Genomic DNA, 12,280 nt, shown 5'->3' with positions numbered 1-12,280 from the left:
GACTGGGACTCCGACTCAGCCACAAAACCTTCCACCTACGAATTGTCCTGCCTGCAAGATGTGCTGGGTAAGGGTGTCACAGAAATTGTGGGTGTGGCCATCCAGAGACTGGTGCAGTCTGAGACCCGTGCCATGAGAGGAGCCCTCCCTTGACACTTCTCGGAGGGCCAGGGGCCAGAGGCAGGATAGCCCAGGGACCTAGGATAGAACCAGATAGGACTGGAAAAGAAAGGAAGGAAGCCAGGGAAATGGTTCCTAATGGTTCTGTTGTACTCTAGGCCAGAGCCTAGCATAATTGACATCAGAGAGCCTTCATCCACCAACTATTGGGACCAGATGCAGAGACCCACACCAAATATTAGGCAGAGCTTGGGAAATCCCTCGAAAAATGGGGGAAAGGATTGTAGGAGCCAAGGACACCACAGAATTGGCTAACCAGGACTCATGGGAGCTCACACTGGCCATGAAGACCCTGCCTGGGTCTGACCTAGGCCCTCTCATGTATGCTCTGGTTGTGTAGCTCAGTCTTCTTGTAGTTCTTGTAGGACTCCCTGTTGGTATAATGTTCTTTTGGAATGTATACACGTTACCCTTGTTCATTCAAATGCTGATTTCTCTCTCCCAATCTCTGGTTTCAATACAGACGTTGCATTGTGATACTTTTTCTAAGCATCACCTTTCTCAACTTTGTGTAAACATGACAAAATAAAACAACCAGCCACAATGTTGAGCAATAGAGAGGAAGGAGTAGGTAAGGGAGGGGAGGAGCCAGAGGACAGGAAAGAGTGGGAGGAAAAGAGAGGCGAGCTGGGAGAACAGAGGCAGGAGGAAAGGTCTTGGAATGATGTGGAGAGATGGACTGGACCTAATATATCACACAAAGCAAGTATAATGTGGGAAATCTAAATGTTAGGAAACTGTGAGGGCCTGGAGGTTTAGGATGGAGTAACTATTGCCCAGCATTGTGTTCTAGGTTAATTAAATATATCCCAATCTCTGTGTGGTGATTTGGGTATACAGCTGCTTAGGACTAACAGCAGCTTTACTAAAAGAAATTAACAATAAATATTAATCACCACTGTTGTAGGCTGTTATTAATTTTTACTATTGGTTTATCTTCTAGTAAAGCTTGCTGTTAATCTTAAACAGCTGTATAACCAAATCACCACACAGAGACTGGGTTTTTAGTTAACCTAGAACACAATGCTGGGCAATATTTACTCCCTCCTAAACCTCCAAGCCCTCAGTTTCCTAACATTTAAGATTTCCCACATTATACTTGATTTTTATGAAATCTTAGGTCTGGTTCATGCTCCTCGTCCTCAAGATCTCTCCTCCAGCTCTGCTCTCCTAGCTCTCCCCTCGCCCCTTCTCCTCCCACTCATCTCCTGCCTTCTGGCTCCTCCCCTCTTTCCTGTCCTCTGGCTCCTCCCTGCTCAACATTGTGTCTAGTTGCTTTTTATTTTGTCCTGTTTACACAAGAGTTGAGACAGGATGCTTAGAATGAGTATCACAATGCAATATCTGGATTGAAACCAGAGAGTGGGGGTGGGGAGAAGAAATCAGTATTTGATTGAACAAGGTAAGGTGTATACATAAAAAAAACAAACATTATACCAACACAGCACCTACAACATGGGTCCCTCCCTCTTCTCCCCCCAGTCCCACCCTCCTTCCCTCTCATACTTATTCTTTCAATGGAAATGTTTGCAATAGTCAAGATGAATTAGGTTGTACTAAGGTCAACCTATTATTTTCTTCTGTTGAACTGACGTTTAGGGCACCAGCTTTGATTCTTTGGATTCCTTCGTTACATAGTAAAGCAGTCACTAACAGAGATTAGACCCAGTATAGAGCACAGTAAGAGTTTGTTTTGGTCTACTTTTAAAAACACCTCTTAAGTACCAAGCATTTTAGAAAGTAAATGGGCACTTACAGTAATCTCCGTGAAGAGGGAGAATTCTGAGTAGGACCAGTACTCCATCTTTGGTTGGTGGGAGAAAGGAGAAAACAAGCAGTTATGGTGATGATGATACGGGCTGAAGTGTGGTGGTTGTGGCCAAAGATAGAATGAGAGAGAAGAAATACAATTAGGCCACTCAAAACAGTCTCAGGGAGTGGAGACGCTGACAGCCCATGAGCTGGGCCAGTCTATGCATTCTGGGGAAAATTTATGAAAAAAGGGGCATAAAAGAAATGCAGGAAATCAAAAATGCAGGAGAGGCGAATAGGACAAAAGAGAAGCAATAGAGACACAGGTCAAACAGAGCCAGCCTGCTCGGCTGCCATTGTGTGTTAGATAACGGAGGAGCAGGTGTGAAGAGGGAAGCTGGGGTGTAGGGGGGTGTGGGTGCCCTGCTTGCTCACCCTGTCCCACGCCTCACAGCAGTCCTTTCCGAGACCCTGTCAGCTCCTCCCCAGCCCTCCTTCCTTACAAGGCCTCAGTGAGCAAACCTTCCCATGCTGCTCTCACTCCTGGGGTGTCCCGAGGGGATCCCGGGGGATGATGCTCTTGGCATGGACACACACTCTGTGTTTTAGTGTGTGTGTGTCTCCCTCAGGGTTGGTGTGTGTGCTCTCACCTCCACTCCCAGCTGTTGCTAAAAGATTGCGAAAAGATTTTTTTTTGGGGGGGGGGTTCAAGAGAGAAAATGAGATGGATTTCTGGGAATAGTTTATCAGAAGAGCTATTACAGCCAAGGACAGACCCACAGAGAGGCAGCGGGACAGCAGGAATTAGGCCCTGAACCACACAGTCAGCATATCAGAGTTTTTGAAAAAAGGAGTCAGAACCCGTGTAGCTAATGTAGAGTCTTTTCAGAATATGCTTTTGAAGGTGGAGTGCGGTGTGTGTCCACAGCCAGACAGGAGGCAGGGAAGGCGTGCATCTTAGTCAAGATTCTCCAGAGAAATAGAGCTGATAGCATGAATATATAATAGATACAATAACACATAGAATAGCACGAATGTATATACTATATACAATAGCACACACACACCATTGGTAGCAAAGGTATTGCTAATAGTGCTGAGGCTTGTGACAGAGGAATACCTAACTCACTTAGGAGCTGGTCAGCATGTAGTCATGCTCCATCCAAGTTCTCAGACCCACAAACCGTACCTGTGGGTCCCAGGTCAACAGTGGAAGGAAGTGGCTAAAATAACACTTTCATTTGAATTAAAAAAAATACAATTTAGAGGTGGACAATTGAGACCAAATAAACCCTCCTCAGACACAGGGTTTGCCAGTATATATGCCTGCTTTTTCTTGCGTCTTCCTAGTTCTTCTGAAATGCACAAGGAAAACATTTCTTCCGAAAAATATTTTTTAATATTTATTATGTATACAGCATTCTTCCTGCATGTACACCTGCTCACCAGAAGAGGGCACCAGATCTCACTATAGAGGTTGTGAGCCACCACGTGATTGCTGGGAATTGAACTCAGGACCTCTGGAGGAGCAGCCTGCTCTCTTAAACGCTGAGCCCTCTTCCAGCTGCGCGGGGTGTTTCGTGTAACTGGGCTGGGCGTCTGGAGGCAGAAGGAGCCTGGCCAGGCGCTGCTCGGCTGGTGAGGTCTTCTCTGGGCAGCACCCCGTCTGTCCTTCCCAGCACTCATAGCCCCAGGTCCTGCGCAGCCGCCCGTAGTCTGCAGAGACTGCGTGGGCAGGTTTGCGCGGGCGGGAGCGGGGGCTGCGCTAAGCTGTGGCCGCGGCTGTGGGAAGGGAAGGCTGCTTAGCCGCCGGGAAGGGGTCACAGACGGGCTGTGCAGAGCCGTGGTCGGGGTGTTTCTGCGCTGGCCCTGGGAACTGGGGGAGAGAATGGACCGCTCAGCCGCAGACCTGCGGCCACAGGACATGCGTGGGGCGCAGTTTCCCGTGAGCCCCCTGGGAAGGAGAGTCCACGGATTTGTCTGTTCCCGGGTGAGGCGAACTCCAGGCGTGGCACGGCCTGGGTCAGCAGGACAGTAAAGCCCGGCTTTCTGGGTGGCGCCTGCGCGTGGTCTCTCAGAGCAGCTTATTCAGTCAGAGGCCCTGGAGACAGGCCGTCGCCGGCCCTCGCGGTGTGGACGCCTGGAGTTTCCGCTTTCCTTAGCAGCGTTCTCCTGCTAGGCATGAGGAGTTAGAGGGGGGTCCCTCACACGCTAGGCTCGGCTGTCTGTGCCCCTTCGCCGGGGGGAGCCGGGGTGCGGGGAGCCAGGCCGCGAGCGCACCCCCCCGCGGCCCAGGGTCACACGGATTCACGCGGGGAACAGCAGGCGTGGGGAGGCCAGGCACACGGCAGGCTCCCCGCTTCCGGGGCGCGTTGTGGGGACCCCTGGGGCCGCCTCCTCCCCCCGGCTCCGGTAGTCAGGTCTGCGCCCGCGCTCTGACGCCTTCTGCCCCCCAGTGGCTGGAGGGGGAACCGCGGCGGGGCTGGCCGCCCGCAGAGCTGCGCCGCTCGCCGTCCCCGTGCGCCCTCTACACTCACACAGCTACACACACTGAGAAATAATAAGCCTGCAGAGAGGGCTCGGTGGGCTACGCGCCCTTACGGCAGGGCAGCACACATCCACACACACTTATTATTGTTAATGCGCGCGCGTTCGTCTGCACCACCCACACGGCAAGTGCCGCAGGACTCGTCAGTTGGGTCCTGGCGCTGAACTCAGGTTGTCAGGCCTAGTGGCAAGCGCCGTCACCAGGAAGCCGCCTTGCTGGCCTTCCACTCTCACGTACGTGAGTTTTACTCTCCCTCCTCCTGACGTCCACTGACACTCCACAACTTAACTCACCAATCTAAAAACTCGGTTTCCACCAACACAGGCTCACGGTCCCCTCCACACCATCACCGCAGGCGATCCCTTTGCTAGTAATGGCCGTGCTTACTGGAGCGAGACAAATCTTTTTTGTTTGTTTATTTTGGTTTTTGTTTTCAAGACAGGGTTTCTCTGTGTAGCCTTGGCTGTCCTGGACTCACTCTGTAGACCAGGCTGGGCTTGAACTCACAGAGATCCTCCTGCCTCTGCCTCCTGAGTGCTGGGATCAAAGGCATCACCACCACCCAGCTTAAGACAAATCTTAAATTAGCTCTACATTTCTTTCACGGCTTAAAGATGTTGAACACTTTTTGAAAGTGTTAGTCAGTTATATCCCATCTTTTGAGAGTTCTCTGTTCAATTCCATAACTCATTTTTCAAATTGGGTTGCTTGTTTTTTTAATTTTTAATATATTCTAGATACTCATACTCTCTCAGCCATAGAACCAGCAATTTTCCCCATCCTTTAGTCTGCTTCTTCATTCATTTTTCCATTTTCTTTGTTGTACAAAAGCTTTTTAATTTTATAAGGACCACTTTTTTAATTGTTGGCTTTTTTCCTGAGCAACCATCACCAAGCATTTCATGTGGGCTTTGGGGATCAATCTAAGGTTCTCATGTTTGCAGGCGTTTTACCAACTGAGTCATCTCTTTAGTCCCCTGGAGAGCGCTTGCCTCCGTTTGCGCCCATTCTGATTCAAGCTACAGCCCCTGCCTGGGTTAATTTGGAACGTTTTGCTTGTTATTTCCCTTCTAAAAACTTTCCTGCCTTTCTCGTCACTGAAGGTGATTCCCTCGCCGGACTTCGAGGCTGTTTACCACTGATTAGCATTCTTGTCTGACCCGGGTTCCCCACGCGGGTGGGTGTCCCTGGTGCCTCGCCCCTTCCGCTTTCCAGCTGAGCGGTCAGCTTTCCTGACACTGCCCCGCCTTAGGAAGCCACGCCTGACTGGTCTAGCCATGAGCCTCTCGGTGTGGGATTAGCTGTATGAGGACGTAGCCTTCCGCTTGGGGCAACCCTGACGAGATTATCCACGCGTACACTGAAGCCCCCGAGGGGGCAGCGACGTCGCATTCCTGTGCTCTCACACCCACAGCCCGCCGGACGCGCGTGGACTGTGACTCACCCCCACAGGCAGGAGTTAGGGCGCACTGAGCTAACGTGGCGAGGAGAGCCCCGGGAGAAGGCAGCAGAGACAGACACAGACCGCTCATTTCTTCCTAAAGAACGCCGAGTGTAAGTGTAGGAAAGGAAAAGCAACGTGTAAGGACGACTTCCTTCCGGCGGAGGCCTCCTGTTCCACCAAGAACGCCCAGGGCAGCTCGGGACTAGGCTCTCGGCAGCCTGCGCGCTACCCCGGGTGCTCTCGGCCGCTTTGTCTCCAGTGTGGCAACACGGAGGAGACCACACTCCGGGGAAGGCCCAGAGTCGAGGTTTACTGTTTCAAAAGTTCCACAACTGTGTGTCCCGGGTGAGCGCGGGGGACGGGAGGTCCTCCGCAGGCCACACCGGCCGCCGGCCGCCGCAGGGCCTCGAGCGAGCGGCCTTTTGCTGCCATCTGGCGTCCGCGAGGTTACACGCAGCCAGATGATGAAAAGCAGGTCAATGCGGGGTGCAGGAGAAGGGGGGAGTGTGTGTGACAGTCCTGGAGGGCACAGAGGCTGGAGCTCCAGGGATCACACAGGTGGAAACGAGCCTCCTGAAGCACCGGGCGCCGCCTTTCCACGACCGTCCTCGTTCTGCTTCCTCTGCAGCCTCATCAGGTTCACACCCGCCTGTCCTGTACCCGTCAGCACCAGATCCGTCCACACCCGGACAGAGTGCTTTTTATTATTATTTTTTTATTAATTACACTTTATTCACTTTGTATCCCCTCATAAGCCCCTCCCTCCTCCCCTCCCGACCCCACCCTCCCTCCCCCTTCTTCATGCATGCCCCTCCCCAAGTCCACTGATAGGGGAGGTCCTCTTCTCCTTCCTTCTGATCTTAGTCTATCATATTCAATCAGGAGTGGCTACATTGTGGTCTTCTGTGGCCTGGTAAGGCTGCTCCCCCTCAGGGGGAGGTGATCAAAGAGCGGGCCAATCAGATTATGTCGGAGGCAGTCCCTCTTCCCATTACTATGTAACCCACTTGGACACTAAACTGCCATGGGCTACATCTGTGCAGGGGTTCTAGGTTATCCCCATGCCTGGTATTGGTTGGAGTATGGGTCTCTGGGAAGACCCCCGTGTTCAGATTTTCTTGTTCTGTTGCTCTGTTTGTGGGGTTCCTGTCCTCTCCAGATCTTACTATTTCCCACTTCTTACATAAGATTCCATGCACTCTGCCCAACAGTTGGCCATAAGTCTCAGAGTCTGCTTTGATAGTCTGCAGGGCAGAGCCTTTCAGAGGCCCTCTGTGGCAGGTTCCTAGGTTGTTTCCTGTTTTCTTCTGATGTCCATCCTCTTTGCCTTTCAGGATGGGGATTGAGCGTTTTAGTCAGGGTCCTCTCTCTTGATTAGTTTCTTTAGATGTACAGATTTTACTAGGTTTATCCTATGTTATATATGAGTGAATATATACCGTGTGTGTCTTTCTGCTTCTGGCTTAGCTCACTCAGGATGATCCTTTCCAGGTCCCACCATTTACCTGGAAATTTCATGATTTCCTTGTTTTTCATTGCAGAGTAATATTCCATTGTGCAGATGTACCACAATTTCTGCATCCATTCTTCAGTTGAGGGGCATCTGGGCTGTTTCCAGCTTCTGGCTATTACAAATAAAGCTGCTACAAACATGGTTGAGCAAATGTCCTCATTGTGTACTTGAGCCTCTTTTGGATATATGCCTAGGAGTGGTATGGCTGGATCTTGAGGAAGCACTGTTCCTAGTTGTCTGAGAAAGCGCCAGATTGCTTTCCAGAGTGGTTGTACAAGTTTACATTCCCACCAGCAGTGGAGGAGGGTTCCCCTTTCTCCACAACCTCTCCAGCATGTGTTGTCACTTGAGTTTTTCATCTTGGCCATTCTGATGGGTGTAAGGTGAAATCTCAGGGTCATTTTGATTTGCATTTCCCTACTGGCTAATGATGTTGAGCATTTCTTTAAGTGTTTCTCTGCCATTCGATATTCCTCTACAGAGAATTCTCTGTTTAGCTCTGTTCCCCATTTTTTAATTGGATTACTTGGTTTGCTGCTTTTCAGCTTCTTTAGTTCTTTATATGTACTGGATATTAGTCCTCTGTCAGATAAAGGGTTGGTGAAGATTCTTTCCCAATCTGTAGGCAGTCATTTTGTTTTGATGATGGTGTCCTTTGCTTTACAGAAGTTTTTCAGTTTCATGAGGTCCCATTTATTGATTGTTGATCTTAGAGCCTGTGCTGTTGGTGTTCTGTTCAGGAAGTTGTCTCCTGTGCCAATGAGTTCTAGGGCATCCCCCACTTTTTCTTCTAACCGATTTAATGCGTCTGGTTTTATGTTGTGGTCTTTGATCCACTTGGACTTTAGTTTTGTGCAGGGTGATAAGTATGGATTATTTGCATTTTTCTACATGTAGACATCCAGTTAGACCAACACCATTTGTTGAAGATGCTATCTTTTTTCCACTGTATGTTTTTGGCATCTTTGTCAAAGATCAGGTGTCCATAAGTGTGTGGGTTTATTTCTGGGTCTTCTGTTCGGTTCCATTGATCCACCATTCTGTTTCTAGCCAGTACCATGCAGTTTTTATAACTGTTGCTCTATAGAACAACTTAAGATCAGGGATGGAGATACCTCCAGAAGATCTTTTATTGTAGAGGATTGTTTTAGCAATTCTGGGTTTCTTGTTACTCCATATGAAGTTGAGAATTTTTCTTTCCAAGTCTGTAAAGAATTGTGCTGGTATTTTGATGGGAATTGCATTGAATCTGTAGATTGCTTTTGGTAAGATGGCCATTTTTACTATGTTAATCCTGCCAAGCCATGAGCATGGGAGATCTTTCCATCTTCTCATATCCTCTTTTAATTCTTTCTTCAGAGACTTTAAATTCTTTTCATACAAGTCTTTGACTTGCTTAGTTAGGGTTACTCCAAGGTACTTTATGTCATTTGTGGCTATTGTGAAGGGTGTTGTTTCCCTAATATCTTTTTCAGCCCTTTTGTCTTTTGTGTACAGGAGGGCTACTGATTTTTTTTGAGTTAATTTTTTATCCGGCCACTTTGCTGAAGGTGTTTATCAGCTGTAGGAGATCCCTGGTAGAGTTTTTGGGGTCACTCAGGTATACTATCATATCATCTGCAAATAGTGATAATTTGACTTCTTCCTTTCCAATTTGTATCCCCTTGATCTCCTTCAACTGTCTTATTGCTCTAGCAAGGATTTCTAAAACTATGTTGAAGAGATATGGAGAGAGTGGGCAGCCTTGTCTTGTCCCTGATTTCAGTGGGATTGCTTTAAGTTTCTCTCCGTTCAGTTTGATGTTGGCTATAGGCTTGCTGTATATTGCCTTTACTATATTTATATATGTGCCTTGTTTCCCTGATCTCTCCAATACTTTAAACATGAATGGATATTGGATTTTGTCAAATGCTTTTTCAGCATCTAGGGAGATTATCATGTGGTTTTTTTTCTTTCAGTTTGTTAATATGGTAGATCACATTGATGGATTTCTGTATATTGAACCACCCCTGCATACCTGGGATGAAGCCTACTTGGTCATAGTGGATGATATCTTTGATGTATTCTTGTATTCATTTTTGCAGGTATTTTGTTGAGTATTTTTGCATCAATGTTCATAAGGGAGATTGGCCTGAAATTCTCTTTGTTGGGTCTTTGTGTGGTTTAGGTACCAAGGTTACTGTGGCTTCATAGAATGAGTTTGGTAGTATTCCTTCTGTTTCTATTTGTGGAATAGTTTGAAGAGTATTGGTGTTAGCCCTTCTTTGAAGGTCTGGTAGAATTCTGCACTGAAACCATCTGGTCCTGGGCTTTTTTTGGATGGGAGACTTTTGATGACCGCTTCTATTTCCTTGGGGGATATAGGACTATTTAATTGATTTACCTGGTCCTGATTCAGCTTTGGTAAGTCGAATCGATCAAGAAAATTGTCCATTTCATTTAGATTTTCAAATTTTGTGGCATATAGACTTTTGAAGTAAGTCCTAATGATTGTTTGGATTTCCTCAGTGTCTGTAGTTATGTCCCCCTTTTCATTTCTGATTTTGTTGATTTGGATGGTGTCTCTCTGCCTTTTAGTTAGCTTGGCTAAGGGTTTGTCTAGCTTGTTGATTTTCTCAAAAGAACCAGCTTTTGGTTTCATTGATTCTTTGAATTGTTTTATTTGTTTCTAATTGATTGATTTCAGCCCTGAGTTTGATTATTTCCAGCCATCTACTTCTTTTTGGTGTGTCTGCCTCTTCTTTTTCTAGGGTTTTTAAGTGAGCCATTAAGTTGCTTGAATGAGCTGTCTCGAATTTCTTCTTGAAGGCACTTAGTGCTATGAACTTTCCTCTTAGCACTGCTTTCATTGTGTCCCACAAGTTTGGGTATGTTGTGTCTTCATTTTCATTGAGTGCTAGGAAGACTTTAATTCCTTTTTTTATTTTTTTCCCCAACCCAGCTGTCATTTAGTAGCAAGTTGTTCATTTTCCATGTAGGCTTTTTGCTATTTCTGTTGTTGTTGAGGTCCAGCTTTATTCCATGGTGATCATACATCTGTTGAGGCTCGCTTTGTGACCAACTATATGGTCTATTTTGGAGAAGGTTCCATGAGGTCCTGAGAAGAAGGTAAATTCTTTTGTGTTTGGGTGTAAGGTTCTGTAAATGTCTGTTAGGTCCATTTGATTCATGACCTCTGTTAGAGATATGGTTTCTTTGTTTAATTTCTGTTTAGTTGACCTGTCCTTTGTTGAGAGTGGGGTGTTGAAGTCTCCCACTATTAGTGTGTGGGGATCTATGTGTGGTTTAAGTTTTATCAATGTTTCTTTCACAAATGTGGGTGCCCTTGTATTTGGGGCATAGATGTTCAGGATTGTGATGTCTTGGTGGAATTTTCCCTTGATGAGTATGAAGTGTCCTTCCCCATATCTTTTGATTAATTTTGGTTGAAATTCTATTTTATCAGATATTAGAATGGCTACTCCTGCTTGCTTCTTGTGTCCATTTGCTTGGAAAGCCGTCTTCCAACCCTTTACCCTCAGGTAATGTCTATCTTTGTGACTTAGGTGTGTTTCTTGTATGCATCAGATTGCTGGCTTTTGTTTACGCATCCATTCTGTTAGTCTGTGTCTTTTTAATGGAGAATTGAGTCCATTGATGTTGAGAGAGATTAATGACCAGTGGCTGTTAGTTCCTTTGGTTTTGATGATGGCTGTGGTCATAAGGTTGTGTGCTTGGTTGCTTTTTGTTTTACTGTAGTGAGGTTAATTATTTCCTGTGTTTTCTTGAAAGTTTTCTTGGGTTGTATTTTCCCTTCTAGTGTCTTCTGTAATGCTGGATTTGTGTGTAGGTATTGTTGAAATTTGTTTTTGTCATTGAATATCTTGTTTTCTTCGTCTATGAGGACTGAGAGTTTTGCTGGGTATAGTAGCCTAGGCTGACATCTGTGTTCTCTTAGGGTCTGCATGATATCTGTCCAGGCCCTTCTGGCTTTCATAGTCTCTGTTGAAAAGTCAGGTGTGATTCTAATGGGTTTGCCATTATATGTTACTTGGCCTTTTTCCCTTGCAGCTTTTAGTATTTTTTCTTTGTTCTGTATACTTACTGTTTTGATTATTATGTGGCGGGAGGATTTTCTTTTCTGGTCTAATTTATTAGGTGTTCTGTAGGCCTCTTGTATTCTTATTGGCCTCTCCTTTAAGTTGGGGAAATTTTCTTCAGTGATTTTGTTGAAAATATTTTCTGGGCCGTGGAGCAGGGAATCTTCTTTTTCCTCTACTCATATTGTTCTTAGGTTTTGTCTTTTTATGTTGTCTTGAATTTCTTGGACGGTCTGTGTCAGGAATTTTTTAGACTTAACATTTTCTTTGACAGATACATCTATTTCTTCCATTGTATCTTCCACACCTGAGATTCTTTCTTCCATCTCTTGTAGTCTATTGATTATGCTAACCTCTGTAGTTCCTGTTTTCTTCCCTAACTTCTTTCTTTCCACTATTTCCTCCATTTGTGTTTTCTTTAATTTTTCCAATTCTATCTTCAGATCTTGAGCCGTTTTGTTGATTTCCTTCACCTGTCTGACTGTCTTTTCCTGTTTTTCCATCAATTCCTTCAGCTGTTTAAACAATCCTCTGTTTCTTTTATTTCATTCAGTGATTTAAGCATTTCCTCTCTAAAGGCCACAAACTGTTTGGCTGCAACTTCCTCTATTTCTTTACGGATGGCCATAATCTGTTTTTATCTTCCTCTGTTTCTTTACGCATTTTATTTGTTTCCTCTGTTACCCTCTTCATGATCATAGATGTTAGGTCATCTTCTTGAATTTCAGTTATGCTGGGGTGTCTAGGGCTACTTGCCCCTGAAT

General features: G+C 46.2%; 1 protein-coding gene across 1 annotated transcript; it reads right to left on the bottom strand.

The window, feature by feature from the left end:
* Nucleotides 1-3,061: 3,061 nt before the first annotated feature.
* On the bottom strand, nucleotides 3,062-6,558 carry LOC132652538 (uncharacterized). Its single transcript, XM_060378638.1, has 5 exons — nucleotides 6,507-6,558; nucleotides 6,308-6,443; nucleotides 5,925-6,236; nucleotides 3,259-3,808; nucleotides 3,062-3,121 (listed from the first exon to the last, which is right to left on the bottom strand). The coding sequence occupies exons 1-5, from the start codon at nucleotides 6,556-6,558 to the stop codon at nucleotides 3,062-3,064; spliced, it is 1,110 nt and encodes a 369-aa protein (XP_060234621.1).
* Nucleotides 6,559-12,280: the final 5,722 nt, after the last annotated feature.

Source organism: Meriones unguiculatus, chromosome 2 (genome assembly GCF_030254825.1).
Source record: "Meriones unguiculatus strain TT.TT164.6M chromosome 2, Bangor_MerUng_6.1, whole genome shotgun sequence".
Classification (NCBI taxonomy): Eukaryota; Metazoa; Chordata; class Mammalia; order Rodentia; family Muridae; genus Meriones; species Meriones unguiculatus.
The sequence above is the reverse complement of the archived record's forward strand: the minus strand, read 5'-3'. Positions and strand labels throughout refer to the sequence as shown.